Genomic DNA, 27,431 nt, shown 5'->3' with positions numbered 1-27,431 from the left:
GATGGACAGAATATTGTCTTTTAGACCCCCTTTTCATTAAAATGTGTCTGGTATCCAGATCGTGTTTAGATGTGATTTAGCTTGATTGAATTTATTTTTGATAAAAACGTGTCTCCAGCAACCACATTCAGATCCAATTTAGATCCACTTGCTGTTTCCAAATAAGCCCTACCCCCACCTGTCAACAACTGTTATAAGAATTTAAAAAAATATATATATATCTAAAAACTGCAGATACAAAGGGTGCACAACATTATATGTTGTGCATTTTTAGAGACAATTTTGTCAATTTTAGACAATTTTAGAGACTTTATTTCTTTTTGGGTATTGGATCAAGAAAGCTGGAAGATATGATACTGTTTCTAAGAAGTTCAGACGCAAAAATAGGATTGATACCCTCTTGATACAGATGAAGGACATCAGTAAGTAGAATTAGTGGCAATAAAGTCTCTAGCTGACTCCACATATCAGTAAAATAAGATGGAAACAGTTCCCTAGCAGCATCACTATAAGCTGGCACAAAATATTTGCTGGTTCATAGTTTTTATGAAACATACGTCAGAGCAAGTCAGTAAGATTTAGAAGGCAACAGTGAGGTTGACATAGATTTAACAGGACTGACTGTAAAGACAGTGATCAACGGGAAGAGCACATCACAGATGAGGGAGAGACACTCAGTGCAATACACACAGTATTGTTAGCATCAGGTGAAATAAAGCCCAGTGTGTCCCCACAGCGTCAGTGACAGGTGACAAAAAGCTGCTGCTGCCTCACTGGTTTGAAACATCCGTGCATGTTTGCGTATCTCGCTCATGTAGCTGTTGTATGAGAATTGAAAATATGATAGCATTCATACTAATGTTTAATTTGGTCACAATGCGTCCCTCACCATCTCTGATCTGGCCAATCAGATCACACTCTGTCCTTAGTGTATTTTGGGTGCATTCGTACTTATACTTTCATGTGGTCAAGATCTATCCAGTTGCAATCTGATCACAAAAAAAATACTTAATTGCAAGGTATTAATGGGGCTTTAGTGGCCATACCACATTTAAAAATGTATGTCTATTTTATTGTTTTTAGTTTTAATTTTTATTTCCCATTCCTATCTTTTATTATCATCCGTCTTCTTTATGTTATGTTCTTGCATCTTTTGCTTTCTTGTTTTAATCTTACTTCAATTTTGTTTTACTTCTGCTTGGCCTTCCTATTTGGCTCGCTGTTGTTTTATTGCCTTTGGGGAATCCTGCTTTTGCTTTTGCTTTTCTCTGTCTTTCAAAGCACTTTGTAAACTCTGTTTTTAAAGGTGCTTTATGAATAAAGTTATTATCATTATTGTTTTATAGTTGAGGTTTATACTTCCTGGAAGAGTGGAGGCTGTTAACACAGATGAATGTGAACTGTTTTGGAATGAGATGCTCACATATCACACAGGGGTGTAATGTACATTAGTCCATAAACTTTTGACCTTATTATGAGTGCTTTAAGATACTTTCGACCCCAATGATGCTCATATAGAAGTAACACAGTTCTGTATTTTTAGCACAAATGCTTTATTGTAGCTTCAAATTTCGGACAAGAAAGGGGAAGGTGACTGAGGGAAGTTCCTCTTTAGTTCAAACAATCAAAGCAGGCATTTCACTCATGATTTCCTTTTTTTTTCTACCTCTTTCCCTCCACTTTTGTCCACTTCCTTTTTATCTTTTAGGTTCCTGAACGATTCCTGGAGGTGGCCCAGGTTACTCTGCGTGAGTTTTTCAACGCCATCGTGGCTGGAAAAGACGCAGACCCCTCCTGGAAGAAGGCCATCTACAAGGTGATCTGCAAACTGGACAGCGAGGTTCCAGATGTCTTCAAGTCCCCAAACTGTCTACAAGAACTCCTCCACGACTGACTAAGGCGGGGGAGGAAACGCGGCGAACAAGACAAAAGTCAAAGGACCGTGAGAAGACTGTAAGAAAACACGAGTTTGACTAGGGTTGAGGTCTTTGGTGAAATGTGTTTGACGTTCGTAACACGCTGCAGAGACTTGAAGTGGTTCTACTTCTGGAGAGGTTTGTTGATGGTTGTTTTTGGTCAGCCCAACTTCTAAAGACAAACCTGCCCTCAAAATGTTTTATAAAGAAAAAAAATATTCCTCTTGAGCGAGGCAGAGGGTTCAAACTCAGAGTCGGACGATGCTCAAATTAACAAATTGTGAGACTTTTATAAATTAAAAGCGAAACAGTGAAGATCCTTGCACTTACAGGAAAGCTCCTCCTTGCCGGGAAAGCCCATCTTCTCTTTCTCCTCCACCTCGTCCAATCTCATTCTTCATCCCTGGAGGAACAAACGGATGAGGAAGATGATGGATCAATCCTCAGTGACTTGGGGTCGGGAGCAAACTAAAAATAAAGATGATAATATATAAAAAAAAATCTTTTTATTGTGGATGTTTTTAAGTTACATGGACATTTTTGAAAAAAAAGTGATGTTTCTGTATTTTTTCTCCTTTGTATAAGCTTACAGCTCTCTTCTATGAACCCCTCAGTCACTCACATAGATACACACACACACACCACACACCACACACACACAGACACACACACACAGACACACACAGACACACACAGACACACCTCATTAATAGGAAAGCACAGTAGCATTCCCAAATCCTCACCTGAACCCAGACAAACGACATAAATAAACTTAGTTGTTGTTTATTTCCCTTCTTTTTACTTCTCCCTCTTCTTACTGTACTGAGACTTACTGGGTGTTTGTTTTGATTGTGTGGCTCTCCCTGCCCCACCCTTCCCCTGGCCGCCCCTCTTGGATCATGTTGCATTCAGGCACGCAGAGCATCAAAGACAAAAATTGTTTTTAGATTCAATAAAAATCAAAAATTACCAGTCTATTTTTTACAATTTTGAAGAGTTAGTACAGACATGAGAAAAAAATTTGTTTAACCAAACTGTTATCCTGTTACTTATTTTACTTATTTTTAATACTAGCATTGACAGTTGAGAATGACTACTTTTCTTTATTTTCCTTAAATTTTACAAAGCAAACTTTTTTTTTTATTTAAATTTTGTTATGCATGGTTGGTGACAAAGTTACATACTGAATGTTGAAAAACACACTTCAGCGTCAGTGCTTTTTGGTGGGTGAACTATAAAACAGCCACGCTGTTTCTTAATTGGGTTGGAATTTCTGTACTACAATTTGTGACAGAAGAATACACCAGTATTTATACATCTCTGATAAGCTAACATCTGGCCCATATCTGATTAATTTATGATATTTTCAAGATGTAGCACTGATGCTGGATAAATTCAGAGCACAGAGGGAATGTTGACATTGTATGTTTTTGCAAACCATGGATATTTTTCATTTGTACGCTCCATATTTAACACAAATGTTAAAACTTCATGTTTCCTTAATTTTATATTTTACACCACAGCAATGCTGTTTAGGTTTGGACACAAAACTAACTTACTCACAGTTCGGGAAACATCATGTTTTGGCGTAAAACTTCCTGTTTGGTCACCACAAAACAGCTGGAAATGTTTCAAACTCGTGTTAAAAAAAAATCCCACTTTTGTCGTTACATTTACAGCTGGACATTTCCTGAAGTGTCATCAAAATACTCCTGCTTTTGTTTCTACAAACATGGCTGGAGTTGTCTCAAACTCATATTAAAAGACGCCTTCTTTTGCTGGTCTCTAGGAATGGTCTGCTGCTGTCTGCTGACTCATCTCATATAAATGTAATTTTAAGTTATATGTGTGAAACGTATAATGATAACATATCTATAATGCACAAAAAGGTACAATGCCAACATTTCATTGTGGGATTGGCCAGAGCATTGATGACATGTCATTGCTTTAATTATTTTAATATTTTTCATTGTGTTTTACATATTTTGTTGCTTTATTTGCCTTTCTCAGAATATTCAAAAACCTGATCACATATACATCAATTCTATGATTTCAGTGTGTAATATGGTTTAACAGTGTTGTAAATCATATTTTTTTAAAAAAATAACCTTGCAACAATTAACAGGAACCAACCCATTTACTCCAGGTTTATGAGCTTTGTAGGTGACTCTCTGAGCAGCACATCATTCCCACATGATACTAATACAAGAATTAACCTTCATGGTTCTCTGGGATAAGCCAAATTTCGTCACAGTGACAATTTTAAAAACACTGGTGACTAACTGTGGTATAATCAGCTGTTCTTAAAATTGAGCTCAAACATTCAGAGATGTCAAAAAGCCCAACTGTATCCCCCGTTAATGCTGAGAACCTTGAAACTGTAAGTGACCACAATCAAAAACAGATTTTTCTCTTTGCTCTGGGTGCCAGAGGGGCAGCTGCACCGACCGGGTCATGTGTGAAGTGTTTAAGGTTTAACAGCAGAAAAAAAGACATAGGACAAAATGCTGATATTTGTAGCTTGTATAGATGTAATAATTACTCTGATCACTCTGATATTGTTATTATTTATAATTGAAATAATTATTCCTATTAATGTTATTCTGATGATGATTATTATTAATGCTTGCGACAGATTTGACCAGTGGTTTACTCATTGTTTATCCATCACACGGCAACATGAAATAAATTATTCTTTGAAAAAAAAAAGGCGTGATGTACTTTTCTCTGGTCTATTTGCACTGGGCAGAGGTGTGGAGGGCGTTGACCGTTTGCATGTGCCTGCCCACACACACAAACACACACCAAATCGCCATCAAGCAGTAACTAGGCAACATGATGGCCACTTTAACTCCGTCCGTGCCCTCCCTCCCTCTCTCTCCGTCTCCCTCTCTCTGGATTCTGTATAGGGGACATGTGATCCCTTGTTGTTGTTGCTGATGAATTGAAAAGAGGAGCGCTGTGTGATTATTGTCAGCACAAAAGCCTCAAAAAGCTGCTGACGCCTAGATTAGCCAGTACAAAGACGCAGGGACAGACACACACACACAAAAAGACATAGGTGCAGACTCACACTCACACACACACTCACAAAGGCACAGGGACGAGGCCTGTCTGCCCTCGTTGCCCTACCATCCTCCTCACTCCTCTATCCGTCCTCTGTTCATCCTCTCTCACCCCTCCATCACCGATGCTTCTCCTTCCCCCCTCTACCTCTACTGTCTCCTCTCCTCCTTGCCTCTTTCCTCGTAGGTTTTATTTCTGTCCTCCTCTCACACCACTTACCTCTCTACCACTCACAAACACACACCATGCCCTCTGTGTGCTGGCGCCAAACGCTAACTGGCATCACACAATGCCAACCACCATCACCAGCATGGGATAAAGTGCCAGCACTCAATGTGCCTCTTTTTTATCTTCTCTCTCTCTCTCTCTCTCTCTCTCGCTTTCTCTCTCTCTTATTCTCTCTCTCTCATACTAAGAAAAAAACAAGGTGTCTATGAAACACAGCCACACATTCTGTGCTCATGTTTAAATATAATCCAACAAATTACATATCATTTGTATCGGATATTTGAGTATTGCCAGAACTGTAAAGTGATTCCTGTAATATTCAGGAATAATCAAGTTTCAGTAAAAAAAGAAAAGAAAACTGTTCATGTAGAAGTCTAAATAGAATCAGACTAAAATAAAGTGATAAGGAAGTTAATCACAGATTAACTGAACAACATTTGCTTACAAGCACTAAACACAAAGTGCAGTTGTAGCTGATGGGAATGTTATTAGTTTTGCAGGTATCTGATTATAACTAAACTAAAAATTACAATCCCTGGCCTCATGTTACATAAAAAAGTTGTGTTCCACACTAAGTGCGGTTATATGTACATGAATAACCTGTTTATGAGGTTTATCCCAGTAACGATCACCTTCGGAATATGGCTTTGACACGAGCACAGAGCAATCAAGTTTTGATATTATGCCTATACATCCCAGGTTCTTTCAGAGAACACATTAATGGAGTACTACAAAACCTCGATTCTAAACAGATTATTCATGTAAACGCAAACACTGATGACTTCAAAGCTAGGGGGGAAAGAGAGAGTGCAATCAGAAAATACCCGGAGTGAGGTATCAGACTTGCTACTGGGAAAGCTGGATAAGCACCATCCCTACTACAGAGACCACTGGTTTTGTGATCTGTCTTTGCACTGACATACTAAAACACTAGAATGTCTTTGAGTAATTTAGGAAGTCTTTTAGAGTATTTCCCCACCTAACGTTCCCAATCATGGGCCGATTTGTTACAGTGTTGCATTTTGCCTCTAGCTTGGTTTGTGTTTACACAGAAGCACTAAATGGACAAAAAACTGTGATGCGCAGGAAAGCTGGTCTCTAACTGGTCTGGATTTACATGCAGGAAAACCTCCAAAAATAAACACATCTTTTGCTTCATCACTTTAGGCAAATGATACAGTTAGAAAACGAGGCACCACTTTGCCTGGAAAATAATGGGTTGATGCACTGAAGTCCCCACAGCTGCATATCAAGACAGTTCAGGTGTAGACTTGTGGTCCCAAACACAGCAGACACCTGCTTAGCCCTGATGTGAGTAAAAAGGGCAAACGTAAGCTCTCTGCTAGCCAAAGAGCACACAATACAGTACAGCTGACTACAGGGGCTGGTTTAATCCCAAATTGGTACAAGGCTTCCTCCAGTTGAGTCTGACTGGATCATGTTTTCACCACAAACCATACCAAATGGTATGCGAACTGGACATAGACCATCTCTTCAACAAGGTCACAGTCAGGCTGTTTTGGTCCGCACATGAGTGAGATTGTCCAAACATGTTGCACATGGTGGGTGAACTTTCCAGGGGAAATAAAAGATAAAATAAAGGATAATACTGCAGGTAGAGAACAACAAGTGTGTCAATAAAGTGCTTTGCAGAAAACAAAAGACAGAAACATGATCATTTAGTGCTGCGTTAGTGGCGTCCCTTCTCCTAGGTATTATTGGTATGCAAGCACTCAACAACACAGATGAAAATTATAGTGACACATTAAGTGAAACTGCTGCAGATTTCAGCTTTAAGAACAACACACACAAAAATGCAGACAGAGAGAGATGAGGGGTGCCCTGTGCATTGGCTGAAACTGCCAAAGCTTTTCATTAGAACAGGAGGGGCTGAACAGGAGGTGGGGTCACTCTTTGCTCTATATGATCACACACACACACATGCACACACACACCGTCTGCCTGTGAAAACACATCTGAGCAGCGCAACAATAAAACAGCTGTGTTTGTGTTGGCCTGCTGATTGTTTCATTCTCAATCACCCCGTCATATGCACAAACACACTTATTGTCCGCCGAGATGGCATGACAGTGATACATCTTGGGTAATGGCCGCTATTATTATGGAGTAGGGAGAGAGTTTATTATGGAGGAAAATCTCTCCTCAACATAATCCTAATAGCTGTAACTGTCTTCTCTGTGTTAACTGCTGCTAAAGTGGACTGTGTGTGTATGTGTGTGAGTTTGTTCCCCACTTTATTCACATCCACTGCAATATTGGTGTATAGATGCAACTGCCTGGGATGAGGCACAAACACAAGTTTATGGCTGTCGCTTAAACTCAAAGGAAAACAGCTATGAACAGGAGTTCCACATGCTTATTTTCATGTTGTTTTTGTCTTTTATTCTCCTGGTATCTTTTTCTGATTTTAGTCTGAAGGCTGCACTGAAAATGCATCAAACATACCTTATTTTGATACTGACAATTGATATGATTGTGTAAAAGTGTGAATTTTGGTGCACGACATAGACAGTAAAGCAACAACAACCAGCATGCTGTCCCATGTGATCATCATCGTTGTTAAAAACGGTGCAAAGAAAAGAAATATTATTGACCAACGATATAGGTTAGATATAAGCGTCTGCTCAGCTGCAGGGATGATTTTCTATTCTTGCTAAACTGTGGAGGTCTGAGGACTGAAACATTTTGCATTTAAATAAAGTTTAATGTAAGTAATGGGACAATGTAAAAGTTACTGGAGGTGTGAAAGAGCCTCAGCATTAGGAGGTTTTGTTGCCAATTGTGCTTCGGGCTCAACCTTTGTTTATTGTTCTCTGTTTATTTCCAGTAACAGTAAAAGTTCTGCAGTACATGATGAAAGCTATGTAAAAAGTACTGTGACAACTAGGAAAAGGCAAAGCCTCTGCATGCTGTCAAGTAGAGCTTTAAAAAAATAGTTAATTAATAAATTAATGCATCAACAGAAAATATTTTTTATTATTTTATTTATTTTTAACAAACATTTTTATTATTTAGATTTTAAATAATTATTTAAATCACTTTTTAGCCCTTTGAAACCGGGATAGACATCAGTTTTATTGTGTGTGTTCAGGCACCTTTCAAAAGCATTAAAATCTTTTAGACTTGAGTAAATTGGTTGATTTATTTAAAAAACATGAGCAACTTAGCAACGCATTTTCCACAAATTCAAATAAATCAGTATGAGGTCACAAAAAATTATCTGAAAATTTGCTTTATAACAGCAAGAGAGAATTAATAGGATTTTTTAAAATTTAAAAATAGAGGAAATAGTCCACAAAACTCTAATTATAGTAATTATAACTTGATTTCTTTTCTTTTTCTTTTTCTCTGTGCTTCAGGTTATTTTCTTGTATGTGTTTATTAATTTCTTGCAAATTTTTGCGGAATTTCTCGTAAAGTTGCTCACTATCTTTCCATGTTTTCGGAAGAAATCAAGCCAATTTACTCAGTTTTCAGAGGATTAAGTTAAAGTTCTTTATGAGGATGTGCTGCTTGTCTTGAATGATAGTAAATTAAATACATTTGGGTTCAGGATTGATGGTCTGACAAAACATGCATTTTGATGGCATTAAAGGCCAAAGCACGCAACAGAACAAAATTAACCGAACCTCAGGTTGTGTCAGTCATGTTTACACACCAACTCCAAAACTTTCATCCGTCTTAAAAGTTTTTAAAACGTAGTAGATTTACTGCGATTTTCATTTTCTGTCAAAAGCCTCTAAAGAGTTGTTTGACCAAGAAGCAATGAAATAAATTGTAGCATAATCTGCAGGACAAACACACCCGCAATGAGAGGAAAGGCCAAAAGTGGACAACAGGCCATCAATAAGATGATGTAAAACTATATGGAAGTAATGTTCATCTTAAAATCTTCCACAATAAAGAAACTTTTACTTTAGCTTTTCCAGAAATGCACAGCAGCACTGATAAATGCTTAAGACTCCTAACTCAGGTAGCTGCTGTGAAGAATGCAAGACGCCAGCAGTAGGTGGTGTTAAACCTCGGGAGGTGGAGAGAAGGGAGGGAGCAATTGTATGTTTACTTTTTAACCTGTATTATGAATTTTCCAAACGCAATGCAATGGACTTGGTGTGCAAAAGCCTAAACTTGGTTACAATTCTTTTTTTTTTTTTACATTTTATAGACACTTCTGTTACTGCTTTTTTAAGTTTGAAAATTAATCATGCAAGGAGAACAACACGTCAGCTCTAGTATGTTTAGAATAAAATCTTTGCATCTTTTGAACCTTAAACCTTAATAATATCAAGATAATACAGTTGCAAATTTCAGGAGACAAGTACATGTCTTTGTCTGAACTAGTTTTTATTATGTTGCACACAAGCAGAATTCATAGCTCCACCATCACTGTTTGATATTGTTCTTACTGATTTCAAGCTGTTAAAATAGAGCCTCAGTGCACCGTCTGACCTCAGACTGACCTGTCAGAAAGCTAAACTCAGCTCTAATTATGACTCATTTTACCAAATCAACTTTAAGACATCAGTCAAATAAACGACTGATTGAATCGGACCATCGCTGGCTGCAACGATCACTGTTAGCTTGTTGAACAGACTTTAATCAGCCAGCGCTGCAGGTTTATTTGCATCAGTTCTTTAAGATGGCACCCAGGTGAATGAGGCTAATTGTTGTTTAGAGCAGCTGCCCCGACAGCGTTTTCACCTCCTCCTCTCAGCATGCTCTGCAGCCCTTCGTTTCATAACACATTTCTCCATCAGGTCATGCTCCTACTACACCTATTAAGATTTATTATAAATCATTAATCTGTATGTTATGTCATATTTTAGCCGTTAAGTCAACTATCCATCCTTCCATCAATACCTGATTTGTTAAAAAAAACACTTCTATTTGTCATAAAGTTATGCTTCTTTCCATTTATTCTTCAGTTCACCCACAATTTATCAATCTATCTATCTATTGATACTCTTTTTCATACATTTATCAGCTATCACTCCATCATTAAGTCAAAGAATCAATCCTTCCATCTTCTTTTCACCCTCCCTTCTAACTGATATCAATTTCCTCCTCCCTCATTCCTCCCTCCATCCCTCCTTCCATCAGCGGTCTGTTCGCTAATCAAACACCATCTGTCCTTCCATCCCCAACCTGTCAGGAACAGCTGCCAGTCGCTCTCTTAACAACACTTTTAACAACCCTGCCGCATCTTCCACGGCCCGCCGCCCATCGCCACCACCGGGGCGGACGTCGCCGATGAGGGCCACCGCCTCCTTTACGGGCACATGTGAACACAGCAGACACATGTGCAATCAGCAGCGTGCAAAACCATGCAGCCTAACAGAGCGTGATCCGGGTGTGAGAGTTACACAGGAGAGAAGAAACTGTGAAGAAGACTGAAAATGTAGAGAAAAAAAGACAGGTAAAAGTAGAAAAACTTCTACTGGCCTCTCGTTGAACCTAAGTAGCACCGTTAGGAACCAGCAAAGAAAATTAAATTATTCCAGAGAAAGAGGAATAACGAGCTAGCAGAAGGTATAAACGGAGAGATAAAACAAAGGAGAGATGGCTCTCGGTAAACGAGTGGAAGTCTAAATAGTAATCAAGGGAAGAATCAGCCGCCTGCTCAAAAAAAGGGTTTAGAGCTAATGGTGGAAAGTAAAAGCTCCCAACACATACACACAAGTACTGTACAATCACTGCTCTCACACACACACAAACACACATGAGCACAAGAATACAATCATCTTAAACTCACTCACACATAATAGTTTCCTCACACATTTAATACAATCATCCCTCACAGATGCGCATCACAAATATAATCACTTACCAGCGCACACACAAAATACAGCCGTCACACACACTCGCTGCACAAACTGCACTGCTGTTGTCGCGAACATGCCAAGACATTTTCAAGTGTTATATCCTGAGGAACTTCCCCAACCAATCATTGGCACATGGGCCAGATGTTCACTGGTGCTTCAATGCAATGCTCTCCTGGCAAATACACACACACACACACACACACACACACACACACACACACACACACACACACACACACACACACACACACACACACACACACACACACACTGCAACACTGGCTGGCATCTTTGTCTCTCTCTCCCTTTATGCATATGAGCATTTGATATGACACTGAAATGCCAAGACTGCACTTTTTCATCACACAAAGGGGAAGGAAATGGGGTGAGAAGGGGAGGAAGAAATAAAAAAAGAAGGACAGAGTGATACAAGAAGACAAAATAAAATTTAAAAAAAGATTGTAGATAAAAGGCTGAAACCGAGGAGTCAAGAGGGCAACGGCAGCAGAGAAGGAAAGACAGAGGCAACATGTGATAGAGACAAATGGTCACATAATTAGTAAATGCAGCAGCAGCGGAGCATGCAAGTGCTTCAGGTAAATGAAAATGCCTTACTATGCCACCTAGTGGAAAAGTTATAGCCGGAAGTTTGTTAATGGCTGTTATGGTTCTCTTTCTCTGCTCTGTTTTGTTTGTTGGGGCAGCAGAAAAGAACATTTCCCTACATGTTTGTCACATAATGTATGCTTGACTTGCAGAGTCAGTGACATCAGGAAGGTGGTGTTGAAATGTGGACACAAACGTTGTCCAAGGGGTTATCTGTGGGTTGACTTTTCACAATAATTACTTATGTTGAGTGATATATCGTTGATAAACGATATAACTGTCATTTTGAGACCACTTTTGCCACAGATAAAATTATAATATAAAAGCACAATAATGCAAATACATCCTTTCAAAGAGCATTGGACTTTTAGTTATTAAGAATATTTAGGTATTGGAATTAATAATTTTTTTAACCCTAGTTAATGCCTAATAATAGAGAATAATGTGCGTGTGTGTTTATAGGAGTAGCCAAAAATTACTCGGCTTGAGACATTATAAAAGCCTCTTGTGAGTAGACAAGTTTGGTAAAGGTGCGGGAACACTGATGGTACCTCAATAATCTGACCCGTGAGCTGCAGTCTGCTCTCGGGAATGGATGTCCTGAGAGCGGGGCGATTTCCTGGTGGATTTATGGAGTGACGGATAGAATTACTGGAGGGGAAAAAATTACAAACAATGGACTTTTCGCTCATTGCCAGGGGTTGGCAACCTAACGACTATCAGGACTATGCCTCTTTGACTACAAAAAAGCTGCTGCAGGCTACCGGTAAGCTACGCTGTGTCATCTTTGAAGTGTTTTATTTCTCTCTCGATTTCCAGCAAGTATGTGGGAGTGGAGAGAAAAAAAGTCTAGCAGTGTGCAGATCCAAAAGCAGATAAATACTAGGTGCTGGAGAAAACCAAAAAAAATACAAAAATAGAGTCCACACACTAGAAGGAGTGGAGAGAAACAAAAAAAGCAAAGGTCCCTGCGCCCAAGCTCTGGGAACACCACAGTTACTTCCATAAGCTGGCCAGTATGCTGCGAACTTTTTGGCTCATTTCCAGTGTTGCCAAGCTAACGCCTATCAGAACTGTGCCTCATCCATTTCAAAATTGCAGCTGCAGGCTACCGGTAAACTAAGCTATGTTGTCTTTGAAGTGCTATTTGCTATTTCTTTAGACTAAGCACATAGTAAGTGCAAATAGGCAAGGGTTGAGATACGAAAAAAGGAGAGTCGTGCCCCCTGTTTATTTTGGCATTATGTTGGCTCAAGCATTAGCAGCATTCTTATTATTATGGTGACAGGCCTACTATGGATATATAATGAGAAAATGACCCAACTTCTTTCTTGATTTATCACATCAGTAAATATTATCCAAATTAGTTTCTGGTCTCAATCTCTGGTTTCAAGTCTTCTTCAATACCATATGATGATCATTTTGCAAATAGTGGTCCAATTCAGAGTAAAGCAGATAATAAAGAAGCATATGCTTTAGGACGTGGTGGGCACCTTGGGATTCACATTCAGATACATCCCTCGCTCCTCCACAGCTCTGACGAATATGGTCACTTCTGGCTCCAAAAAACAAGATGAGGACAACTAAAATGCCAAATTCACTGCTACGAAACTGTCAACACAAAAATGGGTGATTTCATGGTGGTTACGTCTACATCTTTATACAGCCTAAGATTCACCTTGATTCTCCATGCTCACACCTTTGCATAAACACTATGTTGACTGAATTACAAGAGAAACTCAGCTCATGTGGGGACAATTGGCTGAAGAAAAATTGGCCACACATTAACTTTTTGCCAATTTATGTGCCTCCTTTTCTCTCACTGGTTTAATTTAATGAACAATAGTTCCCTGCCAACTGCAAAAAAAAGATGAAGTGGATTTATTCAAAGCTTCTCGATTCTCTTTGCTTCAAAGAATAACAGGAATTAATTCGGTGAAAAATGATGTTTCGAGGACACCTGCATCTTTTGCTGCAGTCAATGCTTTTCAATTAATGCTACCTTATAAGCTTTGCTCAATAGGTGTGGAAAGTCATTAAAACAATGTGATATTGTCAAAGACACACCAAAGCAATGAAAATAGCTGAAAAACGACCAGCCAGTTTAAGATTTTTTTTTAGCAAGAGACCACTACAAAGATGCAATCAAAGGCAATAATGTAGATTTTAGATATTATCTGGCATTATAAAAGTTTAGAGCACATGCATTAGCCACTAAAATCAAAGCTTTTAAACTTTTATTCATCAAAAGGGTGTTTTTTTTTTTCCCTGTTAGACGTCCTGAGGGCAGCGACTGGACACCCTGTGATGGTATAATTCAACCAGCAGAGAGAGGAGACTTCTGGTGTGGAAATCAATACAAGCTCACACAGGGCGCATACAGGGGGCTCACACACACAGTCATGCATGCTTATAGATACACACACTTTCAGCATTTGCTTGGACACACCAACACTTGAGGGGAGTGTGTCAGCCACGTGTCTCATGTCCAATAAGAGCATTAAGTCTGTCAATAAGAGCCTTTCAAGAATACCAGGGGTTCTATCTACTGACACACAGATAATACAATCTGTGCACACACACCAACTTCCCCCTCTCACTTTGTCCTTTAACCAGACAAAAATGGAGTGAAGCCCGGGGCCGTTCCATTTTAATCCACACCACCAACCCCTCCTGACATCCCTCAACTAACACGTTTTTATGTTTCCTCTCTTTGTCTCTCATCTTTCTTACGTTTTCCACTCTCCTCTTTCCAGGTGTGCCTGTCTTTTGTCCCCGGTTATGAAATTTAAAGAGAAGCCATGGATCAGCTCCTTTTTATGTATTTGTTCTGCTGTTGTTGCCCTCTTAACCCATTGCTCAAATGTTTTGCAGAGCACATTTGAAAGTCACTATTTAATGGAAAATGTGTTGAATTCAATTCTACCTGATTGAGCCATCTCCATCATTCAGTTTAGGTATGTTTTGTCCAAAAATACACTAGATGTCCCGAAGCCTTTAAATAGTATGCTTTTGAGTTAACCTCATGCAGGAGGTTAGTAATAAGAAAAATCAAACCAGACAAAAGGGCTCTGTGTAATGAGATTTTTAAAGGTGGGCATACTTATTCAATATATTATAGTTTTAGTTTAATGAACAGATTTATGTAAATTTATACACAAACTAAAAATCGAATAGGGGTCAAATAGTGTTTTTAAAAACATGCTCTACTAAACGTTTGATTTAGCCTCCTAAGCTTAAGGTGGTGTAGCTAAGTTAATGAAATTAAAATGGACTGTTTGCCAAGATATAAACTGACTTTGTGTCATTCATTGTTGTTAAATGATACGTTTGACATTAAAAAAATTCATAAGTATGATTTTTTACTGTCTACACCATGATTTAACAGTTGAGTTGGTCTTTTATGGGAAATGTAGTGACACTAATAATAAATTTGATTTTTTTATTAAATAACAAAAGGGATGAATATTCCAAGTTGTTAATACCATATATGTAACTGTAGTTCATTATATATTTGGTATAAGTTTGATTTTTCCACCATTTCTCAGATGTTTTTAATGTACAGTAATGGTAATTATGCATGGACATGATATTAGTAGTGATAACACTAATTCCAGAGTCACAAATTGATATATGGTAAATTAATAAATAACAAGCATTTTAACAGCAAATAGTTTGTTATTTTGATTTTTTCTTTCTGTTTTACCTTTTACAACTACCATGACCAGCTATCTCAACCATTTGGTAGAGGCCTATATTTGAAAAAAACAAAACAAAACAAACTAAAGCGTCTACAATAAACACTGGTTTTTGTTATTATAGTGTTTAGGACATACAAAATGCAAAAAAAAAAAATCACTTCCTTTTTTTGAGTAATGACTCTAAAAGGTTAAAGACACTGGTTTTTAAAAGGATGTAAGGGGTTTTAAAGAAAATAAATATTGAAGTATAGTATGGAAAGTCTGTATAAACTTCAGTGGTACTTAGAGCCCTTCAAGGCAGATACAACCACCAAAAAGAAAGGCAGTTTTCTAAATCAAAATCTAAAAAGACTAATATATTGAATATTGTCAGTATTACATCAAACACTGGCCTTGGATTAAATCTTTATATCTGAATACCCAGTTTCCTTGAGCAAGCATTGTAAGTATTGTGCTTGTTCTATATTTTTCAACACATTTTTTTCTACATTTTACTATTTTTTGATATATTACTAAAAGAGTATTCATGAATTTTATTCTTAACATTTGTGCTATCCTTATAAAATGTTGTTCATTGTCTTTAAGTGTATTATTCCTTATGAATTAAGTCCTCATGAAATGTTGTTCACTTTATCTTTTTATCCTCTAAAATCTATATTTATATTGAAATTAAGTCTCTATAGTAACATTGTAGTTGATAGGACGTACATCTGTCTCATCCTCTGCTCATGAGCATGTCATGATTTAAATGGAACAGCTGATTGTGATTAAACAAAAATGAATGATGAAGTGAAATGTGATGGTTCGCTCCTACTTTTGCTTTTAATGTGAGCCAGTAATAAATATATCAACCTGGGTGTACAGGTGTGCGTTAGATCTTTAATTTCTTTGACTCAACGATAAAAAATGATTTTGAGAAATTAAATATTGTATGGAAAAGGCTGAGTAAACTTCAACAGTGCTTTGAGCACTTCAAGGCAGATACGACCATCGAAGAGAGAGGCAATTTTCTAAGTCATCATCTAAAAAGACTTATATATTTGATACTTTCAAAACAACATCAAACACTGGCCTTGGATTAAATTACTGTACCTGAATATCCAGTGTCCTTGAGCGAGTCACCAAATCCAGTTCAGGGCTGCTACTCTATGACGGTCCTGAAAGAAACAAAAGGAGTAATTCCCTTCACGGATGATGAAAGCATCACATCAGATTTAATGTTGGAGATGATAAAACAACATTTCAATAGTAAGAAAAATCCAATCAAAAGCAAATCATGCTTGTAAAATGCCACCTATTCATAAAAACATATCTTCAGATGTTGAAAATTCTGAAGTATTCTTGGTCAAACTACTTCCATTCAAACACACTCCTCAGTAGGTAACATATAAATTGCCAATGTCAACTTTGTCAAGGCAAATAGCAACACAGCTGAGCATATAGCTAATAAGAGAGCGATGCTAAACACAAGGAGGCATGCAAGCCATAAATCCAGAAAATCCAACCTAAAACTTCCAGGTTCACACTTGCGTTTTGGGTTTCTACTAGAACATGTTTAAATGCTTTAATTTTTCTTTTCCTCACACTGTCTGTGCTGGAACACCTGTGCTGAACCTCTGTCACTGTTTTAGTGCTTGTCTTTTTAAGCTGCCCTCCCAAAAAATCCCAGTCTGCTCTGACTGGTCAATGTGTCTGGGGCTTCTGCGTCTTTGCATCGTCATTGCATTCTGGGGAATGACCATAATGGAGTGAAGAAATGTTTAATAAAGCTTTTAAACCAAAATTTTTATAACGAAACCTGTTCCAGCAGGAATATGAACCCAAATTGGAGGGAAATTAACATCAGCAAACAAGATTACATGTTTTCCTGATGTTAGCATATAGCTACATGCAGCAGTTTGGTTTGCAATGATTTGAGATTTTCACATTTTAAAAACTGTACTAGAAAATATTGTGGTGTCATGGTATTGCAGAATTATTATTACTTTGAGTTACAATACGAAAATATTAAGGTTCTATTTAGTTACACAAAAGTTTTATTACTCTAATTGGTATTTGAAACACTTCTTTAAATACATTAAAAAGAGTAAAAAGTCTCTTTTGAAAATCAATAAAATAAAGGTGAGATTCAATGTCCACTTGCATTTTTTCAATATCATAGATAAGCAAATGTACACAGAGTGATGACCGCCAATTTTCATACCACAGTATACCGTGAAATCGGTATACCGCTGCAACCCTAGATGCAGTGTAGGCTAATGTTAACAATTTCAGCACCATACCTGGAAAAGATGACCCTATATTTAAATTCACAAGCTGACAACATCTAGAGAAAGTCTGAAGTCTTATGTTTTTGAGAAGTACTTTTACATGCCTTATTTTCTGAAACTTTGTACACAACATTGGCATTGTAACATTGAAAATGTGACAGAAAATAATTTTTTAAAAAAACAACAGGTTCTCTTGAAAATGCAGGACTCCAACTTAAAAATCTCCAACAAGTAGCATCTGTCTACATTGCATTAAAGTGACTTAGTTGCATCAAGCCATAAAGCACACAGTATTAACTTTGGCTTTGGGTAGCAGTTTGAAGTATGATTATCATCATTAGCCTCTCAATTTTCATTTCAGTGTATTTTATTGATTTGATATTTAATCATTTGCTGAATTGCTCTGTGAAAAAAAGGTCAAAGTCAAGTTTTCAAATTGCTTGTTTAGTCTGACCAAAAGTTATTAAACTTAAATTTAATAAATTTGCAAAGTCAACTGATGATGAAAATCTGGATTAACTGACTAATAGACTAATATTCGCACTAAAATAAGTGCCAGCCTTCCTACTTCTATTCTATATCTGATCTGTGCATGTATAGCAGAGAGAAAATCTTAAGACTGCTTGTGCACGACACATGTATGTGACCGAAGACAAAAGCGTGACATGTGGAGCAGGTGCATGTGTATGTTTAACTGTTCTGAGTCTCTTAAGCTCAGTGTCTGCGTTGTCCTATTGTTAAGACCCCAGAGCAGGCCAAGGAATTTCATTTATCAAGACATGGATAGGGCTCCTAGAAGAGCCCTCTTCAGAAACACAAACACATACTATAAATAACTAAATGACACACTGGGCATTGTCAGAGCGGAACTACATCCTCATAGACTGAAAAGGAGTGAGGGTGGTGTTATGTTAGGAAGAAAAAGACGACATGTTGGTTTTAAAGCATTGAGGAGAGGTGTGAAATTCAGACAGATAAACAGTAAAAAGGAGAAAGCAATGTGAGCAAGTGTTTCATAAGTGGCATGAAAGAGAGGTGACACAGGGGAGGAATGTCCAGCGTCCCGTGCTCGCCTGTCCACACACAAACGGACCACAAATAAGCTTGCGCGGTGTCTTTGAACATGCAGCGGTCAAGGTTCACTGGCAGGTCAGCTGGGGGACTGGGTGTACTGAACATGGAAAATAAAACACACACACACACACACACACACACACACACACACATGCACGGACAAAGACACTTGTGGACAGCTGTCAATTGGCAGCTAAGCAGGTCTGAGGTGAAACAATGGGGCTGAAGGAGACCATCAAAGAGTTTTATTGGGGTTAAAACAAGGTTAAGCTCTCAGGTTGGCATGTGAGACGGTAAATCAGTACGAGATATGCCAACAATCTTATGTTCGTTTATAATACGCAAACATCCTCTAGCACCAATTCTTTTCACAGTTACTGCAGACATTGTGAGACACTGAGGAATTCTCCAGCTCTGTGCACGAGACGCCAAAGACTTCAACTGGAGAAAGAGTAGAAAATAAATTCAGCAATAAAGTTAAGCAAATTAGTCGTTCATATTAGACTGGAAAATGGGGATGCATGGGTGTTTTTTGGTCCATAAATAGTCAGAAAATATCGCCAAATGCCCAAATGTTTACATTGCTCACTATTTGATCTCTTTTCTATCACTTTCAAGCAAGTTTGACACAAAATCAGAGGACAAAAAAAGAGTGCACACTGCCTATTGAAATGAAAAAACACACATTAATCAATTAGACGTTGTTTATCCATAACAATACGCTCCAGGGTTTTTTCCATTCAAAGCCTCTTACATTGCCAGGGCATCACACTGTATAATACAGCGGGGCACGGCGCTGCATATTACCATATAATGCTCTTTTACTGCCCCCTGCCTTTTCTTGCAGATGAGATTGAGAGAGAGGAGAGCAGATTCAGGGAGTGAGACAGAGAAGACAGACAAAAGGCATTGTTGCAGACAGAATCTAAGCCTCAGAATAAGGATAATAGAGGCAAACATATGATGGTAATGAAATGTTAGGACAACGTTTGAAAGATTAAATTGCTATGACTTTCAGGATCACTACAGATTACTACAACAGACAAGTGGAAAGAAGAGTGAAATCAAATGTTAGACATAAAAGTTCTCAAAAAAAAAGCAAAAAAGTATTTTTATTGACTATAGAACTGGTTTTAGTCACAAAACTGTTTCAGCACATACAGCGCAGATAGTTAATTAATACAGTAGTATAAAGTATAAACAAATCTATTAACAAAAGTGTTAAGAAATTAAACCTCTCTGATGTCCCACCAACTTCCTTAAAATCTGGAAATCCAAATTTAAAACTGTGCTGTGGATGTACCCTGTATAATTCACATACTGTCCTTACTTAAGCAAACTTCTGCTGAGTCTGACTGAAGACAAAAAAAAAAAAAAATCCATGTGCCTCATTGCCATCTTCTGGTGGTATATTGTTACTGTCCAAACAAAACAAACTAACAAATTAAACATATATCAATTATTTAGATGTGGAATTCTTGAAATAACTATAGAAAGTAAAAGTGTAGCAGTTCCATCTCTACAAACTAGGCCCAGGTGGTGCGGAAAATCAAATACCACAATATTTTGATCAAATACCAATACATTAATATAGTGACAATACTGTAGGGTCGACTACTTGTGCTTTTACAAAATATTTACATCATGAGATTTGTTATAAATAGTCATCAGTAACGTAGCCTTTAATACAGGAAAAGACGACACTAACAATATTACAATACTCAAAATCTATGACGATATCTAGTCTCATTTACACATACAATATAATACTGATATATTGCCAAGCCCTTCGACGACCTAAACTTGTCCTTAGCTGACCCTAAGCTATCCCTAATTATCTTACTCTGTGCAGCTTAAATTTTCTGTTGTTATTCTTTCTGTTCATACTGATCATTACAAGTTCCCTTCCTAACATACACTCAATGCAAGTAATCGGGACAAAATCCACAGTCCTCATTTTCCGCAAAAAAATATTTACAAAAGTGTATTTCAATCTGATATTTATATGGGGCTTCAAAAGTCTGAATCTACGAATCAAGTAGGCACGTTCTCAGGTTAGTTTGCAGAAGCTTCACTGCAGTTATGTGAAATATATCTGTTTATCTACACATCAATTCTGAATTTAAAAAAGAAAAGTTCAAAATGGTTTCAAGGCACTTGTATGTCCTCAGTGTCAAATTTACCTTGTGTTATCAAACGTGCTGAATATAAATAGTTTTGTAGGTATTTTATCAAAGTTAGAAATCCCATACATTATTTTACCTTCAGATAAATTTATTTTTGCATATGCTTTTGGAGGTGCATTAGGAAGAGATCTTTTAATGGCCTGTATGATGACTCGCGTGCCATTATCGCATCACTAAAATCATTCTGATGGCATGTTTTTGTTTGGAATTAAATAAGACAACCCTGGTGAATATCGGTGTAAACCCTGCGTAAATTTTTGCTCACTCAACACTCATTTCACCGTCAGCTGTCTGTATCCTTATGGATACCACCATAATGCAGAGGGTCTTTGACAGAAAATTTCTATATTGTAACCCTTAAAAGGAAAATGAAAGTCAACCCCAGATTCACTTGCATTTACAAAATATGTCTTTCTTTGTCTATGTCTGTGACCTTTTTAGATCCCCCCTGAATGTGTACTCTTTGCAATCTGGCGCCTAGATGCTACCTTGTTATAAAGTCCTTTGTCCTCCTGTGCTTTGTCGCCCAGACACATCCTGAGCAGAGAAAATAACAACACGATAAAAAAATAAAAGCAGAGGGCAGTGTCTGTGTAAATACACTGCCACACACTCCTAGACGGTCATAACTGATGACTGAGAGGGATCATTTCTGTATCATTCTAGACATGGTTCTCTGGCTGACACAAAGTTCATATCCCAAGGACTCGCCTTGCTGCAAAACTTTGTTTCATATACAAAATAAATAAAATATGGCATTGTCAGAATACAAATGACTTAATATGCAATGATGTGGTCAACATCTTTACTGGGTTAAGACCAGTACTGCACTAAAAGTAAGAACACATGACAGGAATTAAAAAAAAAAGTGTTTCATAAATATAATCTGAGTTTAAGCATTCGGTGACCTCAGGACATAATCTCCCCAAAAACCACTCAGTCTTCCTCTACTAATCCCACTCTTCCTCATCCTCAACGCCTCTTCCCCCTTCATCTTCACTTAGTACCATTTCAAAGCAGGACTTTTACTTGTAACAGAGTATTTTCAAAAGGTTGTATTAGTACTTTTACATGAGTGACGGATCTGGATACTTCCCCCATCACTGGATTTCGTTGGTGCAAATGCACCTGAAGGCCACAGCAGGTTTTCCTGTAGTAAGTACTTCAAAAGGGAACATGAGGGGAAGTGGTACTTACTTGGTTGCAACTAAATCCTACACATTCATATACCTTGTGCAAACTTCATAACTCTCACTTTAATTCCAACAACACTCTCACAGACGCAGATTGTAACAGTTTTGGTCTGTAATTCTTGGTTAAGCATAAAAGAAGACAAAACTCGCAGCAACACACTAATCTACCTTGACAAGCCAAGTTGTACAGCTACTATCTGATCATACATGACCGAAATAAAGTCCACATGTAATCAAATGTGACACCTGAGCTGAGAGGCAGAATGAAATATGAGCTCACGTCGTGAAAAAAATATTCAATATTAAACTACATGAATGTCACCATGTACAATAAGAGTAATTGTTTGAATGTATGATTCATTCAGGGTCGTGGTTTCGGTACTTTTGGCCTAAGTATCCTTCACTGTCTGCATGCAGGCATGTGAGGAGGCTCTCGGGTGTCTGAAGGATAAGAAACTATAAGATTAAACTATGTAGGTGTTTAGACGCCACTGTTAGATGCATCTGAATGATGTATGAAATACACTTTTTAAGGCTGAATCATTGTTGTGTTAATTTTTTTTCATGTAGGATTAACTGTGGCTCATCAAGTTTATTTCATTCGTAATTTCGTCATCTCAGTAACATGCATCTGTTTGTAGCAAGAGTGACGCCCACCTAACTCAACTCAGCACTGTCTGACGACGTTGCATCTTTTGTAGCAACACAGTTGTGATGCAATTACAATTTCAGCATTTTAAGATACAACAAAAGCAGTCTTACGCGATTTATAAAAACAATTTTCTCACATCTCCACTATAATTGATGTGTTCCCATGCATCGCTTTTCTTAACCAATTCTCAGTAACTTGTTAAAGTTAGATCACAGAGAACTAGGAAGCTGTGAAAAGTTGTTAAATGTTGAGCTGCTTTTTCTCCATTTAGTTTGAAGTACTGTGGAAAAGTTGTTTTGACGGTCATACTGACTTTATGTTTTTTTTCCCCCAGTTAAATAGAAAAAAAAAAATAAAATCAGGTCAATTTTATTCACGATGAACTCAGAAATGGTGTGTTAATTGTCTTTTTAATTGTATGTACAGCGCTTTATAACTTGCTTTGAAAATAAAGGTATTATGAATATTATACCAATTTTCACCACAGTTTCAATGTCTAGATCTGTCACAGACATAAAAACATACACATAAATCTGTTTTACTCAAACTCTGCAGGTTGTATTTCAAAATAAAACTCCTCTGACAATGTTTTTATGGACAGAATGACTTAATTAGTGAACAGAAGGCGTTGTATTGGTAAATATTTGCAGGGCCACATTGTTGACAATGCAGTTATTATTAGGCTGAGTATAACAGAGCACAACTGTGTGCCTACATGTCTCAAAATAATCAAAACAAGTATGACTGGTTGGTGTTTCCATGTGTCAGAGGACATTTGCATAGGGTTGAACTCATGTCATGTGACTGGACGCCCTGTTTAAATTTCTGAGCAGTGGTAGAAGTCACTTGCATATTTTTTGAGGTTCACTTCACCAATACTTAAAACCCGTCAATTATTAAGTGCATTAAACAATCAGGAGAATTATCCTTCCTCAAAAAAAAAAAAAAAAAATGAAACTAACATCATGGACATTTTTACATTATGGTTACTGGGTTATTTAAGGTTTGACTGGCAATCTTTTAACTGTAATTTGTTGCATTTTTCTCCTCTGCAATAGTTTAATGGCACCTGACAATCTTGTTATCCTTAATAATCCAACCCCTAATATTTGTATAACAGTAGTGGGAGGAAACTGAGAGGAAATCTGGTTAGAAATGCTTACAACATTTTTTCAAGTTTTTCCTTTTAATGCCAGATTTGTACTTTAGTGATTTTTTTTCTTTTTCTGTTTTTGCCTGTGTGCACACTATTTTTCTTATCTCTTAGCATTGTTTTAATTATTATAATTGTATATATTTTTTGTTCAGAAAAGTGGTTACAAATAAATTATTGTTATTATTATTATTAAAATTACCTTAAGACATTTTGGGAACTTTGCAAGTAAATCAACAAATGTTGCAAAGAAAAAATGTATGGAAGATGACACCACAAAATTGAAGCGAATATATAATAAACAGTGTACTTAAGATAAAGTATGCAGCTGTTTGATGTCCCACACATACATACAGAACACACGCTGAAGAAATTGGTTGGCTATTAGAGAGCTCGCCGCTCTTCAGATGGTTGAAGAAGGAGAGTAATAACACAAACTGACAAACAAGATGGCCACAAAACGCTTTCCTGATGAGAGCCTAAATGGAGTGGATGCAGGTCCCGGTTAAGCCCGGCTGCGTTTTAGCAGGGGAAGGTTTAAAGGGGACACGCCGAGCCGATATTCACTGATTGAATGCAGCAACATTTCCCCCGCCACCCCACCCTCTTGTCATTATAACACAGTTTCTCCTTGAGAACTAAATCTACTTACGATTGTTTTTACATTTCTTTTTGGTACATTCCTTATCATTTTCTTTAATTCAAAAGGACAATCTGGACGTCGTAATCCATCATGGATTTAACATTTCCCCATATGCTCTACTGCCCCTCCCTGAGCCAAATAATCTTAATGATTTAGGACTTGGGACCTGACTCAAGGGGGATAGACGAGAAAGACAGATGAAAAAGAAAAGGAAAAAGAGTGAAAGAAAAAAGATGATGATAAAAAGACGTGGGAGGATGGCAGGAATGGCAGAGAGAAAGAAGAGAGGCAGAGATGAAGAGACATAAGGGAGAGGATGGGGAGGGACGGGTTCAAAGAAGTCTCTTATTAATCAAGACGAGGAATAAAACGAGGTTGTAATATTCACAAATGGTGCCCAGGCTGTGTCCCCTCCACCACAGCCTCTCCCCCCACCCCTTCCCTTTTGCCTTGATAGTATTAGAAAAATGAAAACGAAATCTTTAGATTAGAAAGATTGGAAAAATTGAATTACGGCGGTCACGCGGGGGCCGAGTGGATGAGCGAGAGCCAAATCTTCATCTCAGATGGAGCGGGAGGGGGGCGGGTGAAAATGATGAAAAATGAAATAGGGTATATCTGGAGGGGGAGTTGAATGGACGGATGGAGGGAGGGAAGAGAGATAAGAAGTCGGGGTCATCACCTGTGTGGTTCAGCCCGCTTTTCTTTCAATCCCAAATCCAACAATCAGTTTAAGCTTCTAACGCGCTGGACAACAGTAAAAAGGAGGCATCAGGAGGCCTCGTGTGTTGATTTAACATTTCAGAGGATAGCACCGACACTTAAAAGTGTGAGGGTGGGCTTCACACCTGTCCACTTTAAATACATATCCACCCACTAAAGACAAGGCGAAAATGTTGTGTACTGATTGACGGAAGAATAATCAGCTACTGTTTCGATGTTGTTGAATCATTTCAGTCATTTTTCCAACTCAGAAACATTAAAATAGTGCATTAATTCTCTGGCTATAATTTCTCAAATGTGAGGATTTGCTCCTTTTTTCTCTTATGTTTTTTTGCCATATTTATTTTAAACTGAAAAATAAACTGGAGATCATTTGCTCAACAAAATAGGACATTTGAAAACTTCACCATGGGCTCTGAGAAGTTATGAAAGACATTTTTATGTCTCCATGCAAGCTAAAGCCATGGAAGACGGCCTTATGTTTTTGGGTTGTCTGTCCATTTGACCAATTATAGGGAATTCGGCATTGGTAGATTTTCCTCAAATATCTATTAGCTGTCTATTAGCTGTGAACTGTAATTATTAGAGCTCTTACTATAATATACTGGTTTTTTAACAGTGAGTCAAATTAAGGTTGGCACTAGTGTATACAACAGTAAAAGAAGATACTGTCCACATTTAATAGAATAAGAAATTAAAAATTAAATTAAAAAAAAAATTATTAAAAAAATGCAAGGAGCACTGAAACAACATCATGACTGTTATCTTCTTAACTGCACATTAATACTTAAACTAAACTACTACAACTATGTGCAATTATCTTCCATGTGCAATTGTTGTAAATATATATATATATTTACTGTTGAGTTTTACGTCTTGTTTTTTACTATTTTAAATGTTCTCTTTGCTTTATTTATTTTGTACATACTTTCCTGCTGTTACAATGCAACTTTTCCTGTTGTAGGAGTAATAAGGGATTATCTTATCTTATCTTATTCTAATTTGTATAGTGGAAGTTTTATCAAACATTTTGAGTGTACTGGACAATTTATAAAATGTAAGTATATATTTAAGTGGATAAAAAAGAGCAATAAGCCATTTTGATCAATGTAGAGGACAACATTCCTATCCCAGGATGAATACACTTTACATGTATCACTATTGTTACTTATTTCAGACATCACATTTCTCTTTAAATCAGAAATGACTGAAATTAACAGAAAGGGGCCATGTGTCCCCTTAAGTGTTGACCAAACCTGTTTATATAGTCATTAACATCATCAAAATGAGACTCAGTGAAACAATACTTACTTACACTACAAGAGTAAAAGTATGGGGCATCTTTTCAAAGTGATTTGTCCTGAGAATTCAGTAGCAAAGATGACAGGACAGTGACTTTGTATCCCTGACCTCACATGTCCTGCAGCTTAAAACTAACTCCTGTTTTAAGAACAACAGCACCCTCTAGAGGTTTGACAGAGTGATGCATGATGGGCTCAAACAGACTGACCAGCAGTCAGATACACAGACATACAGGACATTTATGGTCAGTTACTGGGGAAAAAAGATGCTTTTTCAAATAAGTATTTACTGTACAGTGTGAACATCTGTGTAACTTGAGGCCCTTTACAATAATGCCAGATGAATAATTATTGCCATAAGGCACAAAACATCACAAAAACAAACTTAATTGCCACATACTGAATATGATACATAATGTCATACTATGTGTATTAATGCTGAGAACTTTACAGAGGCCCTAAAAACCACCCGAGTGCAAGATCTCTTTAGGAACCAGAAAATATCAACTTATCTGGACAACTGAAGGAAAGATGTCAAATCAAAACAACAAACTAAAGTACAATTGTAGAGAGACATAAATGCAAGATAAATTTAGAACAGTACAGCAGCTCATTAAAAGATTTTTATCTGGGAACTTTTGCACAGATACCCCTGGATGTGTGGCGCCAAATATTTATTTTGTATGATTGATTTAATTTGAATTTTTCAAAGCAGAGTATTCCTAAAAGGAAAGATGTGTGGATGTTTGTACATTACAACCCTATTGTGTGCTTTACTGCCATATAGGAACAGGCAGGTTTACTTGTCTTTCTGAAAAGAAAAGACTTTGTTATAAAACGTTAGACTCAAAACAAAGTCCAATTCATGTTTTACTG

At 37.4% G+C, this 27,431-nt stretch overlaps 2 protein-coding genes across 2 annotated transcripts in view; one reads left to right on the top strand and one right to left on the bottom strand.

Annotated features, from left to right (window-relative positions):
* The window catches only part of LOC121962973 (prospero homeobox protein 1-like), a 52,819-nt gene extending 48,194 nt beyond the window's left edge, over positions 1 to 4,625 (top strand). The window contains exon 7 of the mRNA XM_042513327.2: positions 1,709 to 4,625. Within this exon, the coding sequence (XP_042369261.1) occupies positions 1,709 to 1,894 (186 nt within the window). The 3' untranslated portion in view covers positions 1,895 to 4,625. The remainder of the gene's footprint in view (positions 1 to 1,708) is intronic.
* Positions 2,247 to 27,431, bottom strand: part of LOC148185487 (uncharacterized) — a 73,824-nt gene continuing 48,639 nt past the window's right edge. Inside the window, exons 5-6 of the mRNA XM_088074214.1 lie at positions 16,453 to 16,517; positions 2,247 to 2,384 (exon numbers count right to left, since the gene is read on the bottom strand). Of these exons, the coding sequence (XP_087930340.1) occupies positions 16,507 to 16,517 (11 nt within the window). The 3' untranslated portion in view covers positions 2,247 to 2,384; positions 16,453 to 16,506. The remainder of the gene's footprint in view (positions 2,385 to 16,452; positions 16,518 to 27,431) is intronic.

The sequence above is a fragment of the Plectropomus leopardus genome, chromosome 24, assembly GCF_026936395.1.
Source record: "Plectropomus leopardus strain MGB_pleo_1.0 chromosome 24, ASM2693639v1, whole genome shotgun sequence".
Taxonomy (NCBI): Eukaryota; Metazoa; Chordata; class Actinopteri; order Perciformes; family Serranidae; genus Plectropomus; species Plectropomus leopardus.
Note: the sequence above shows the minus strand (reverse complement) of the source record. Positions and strands in the feature narration are given on the sequence as shown.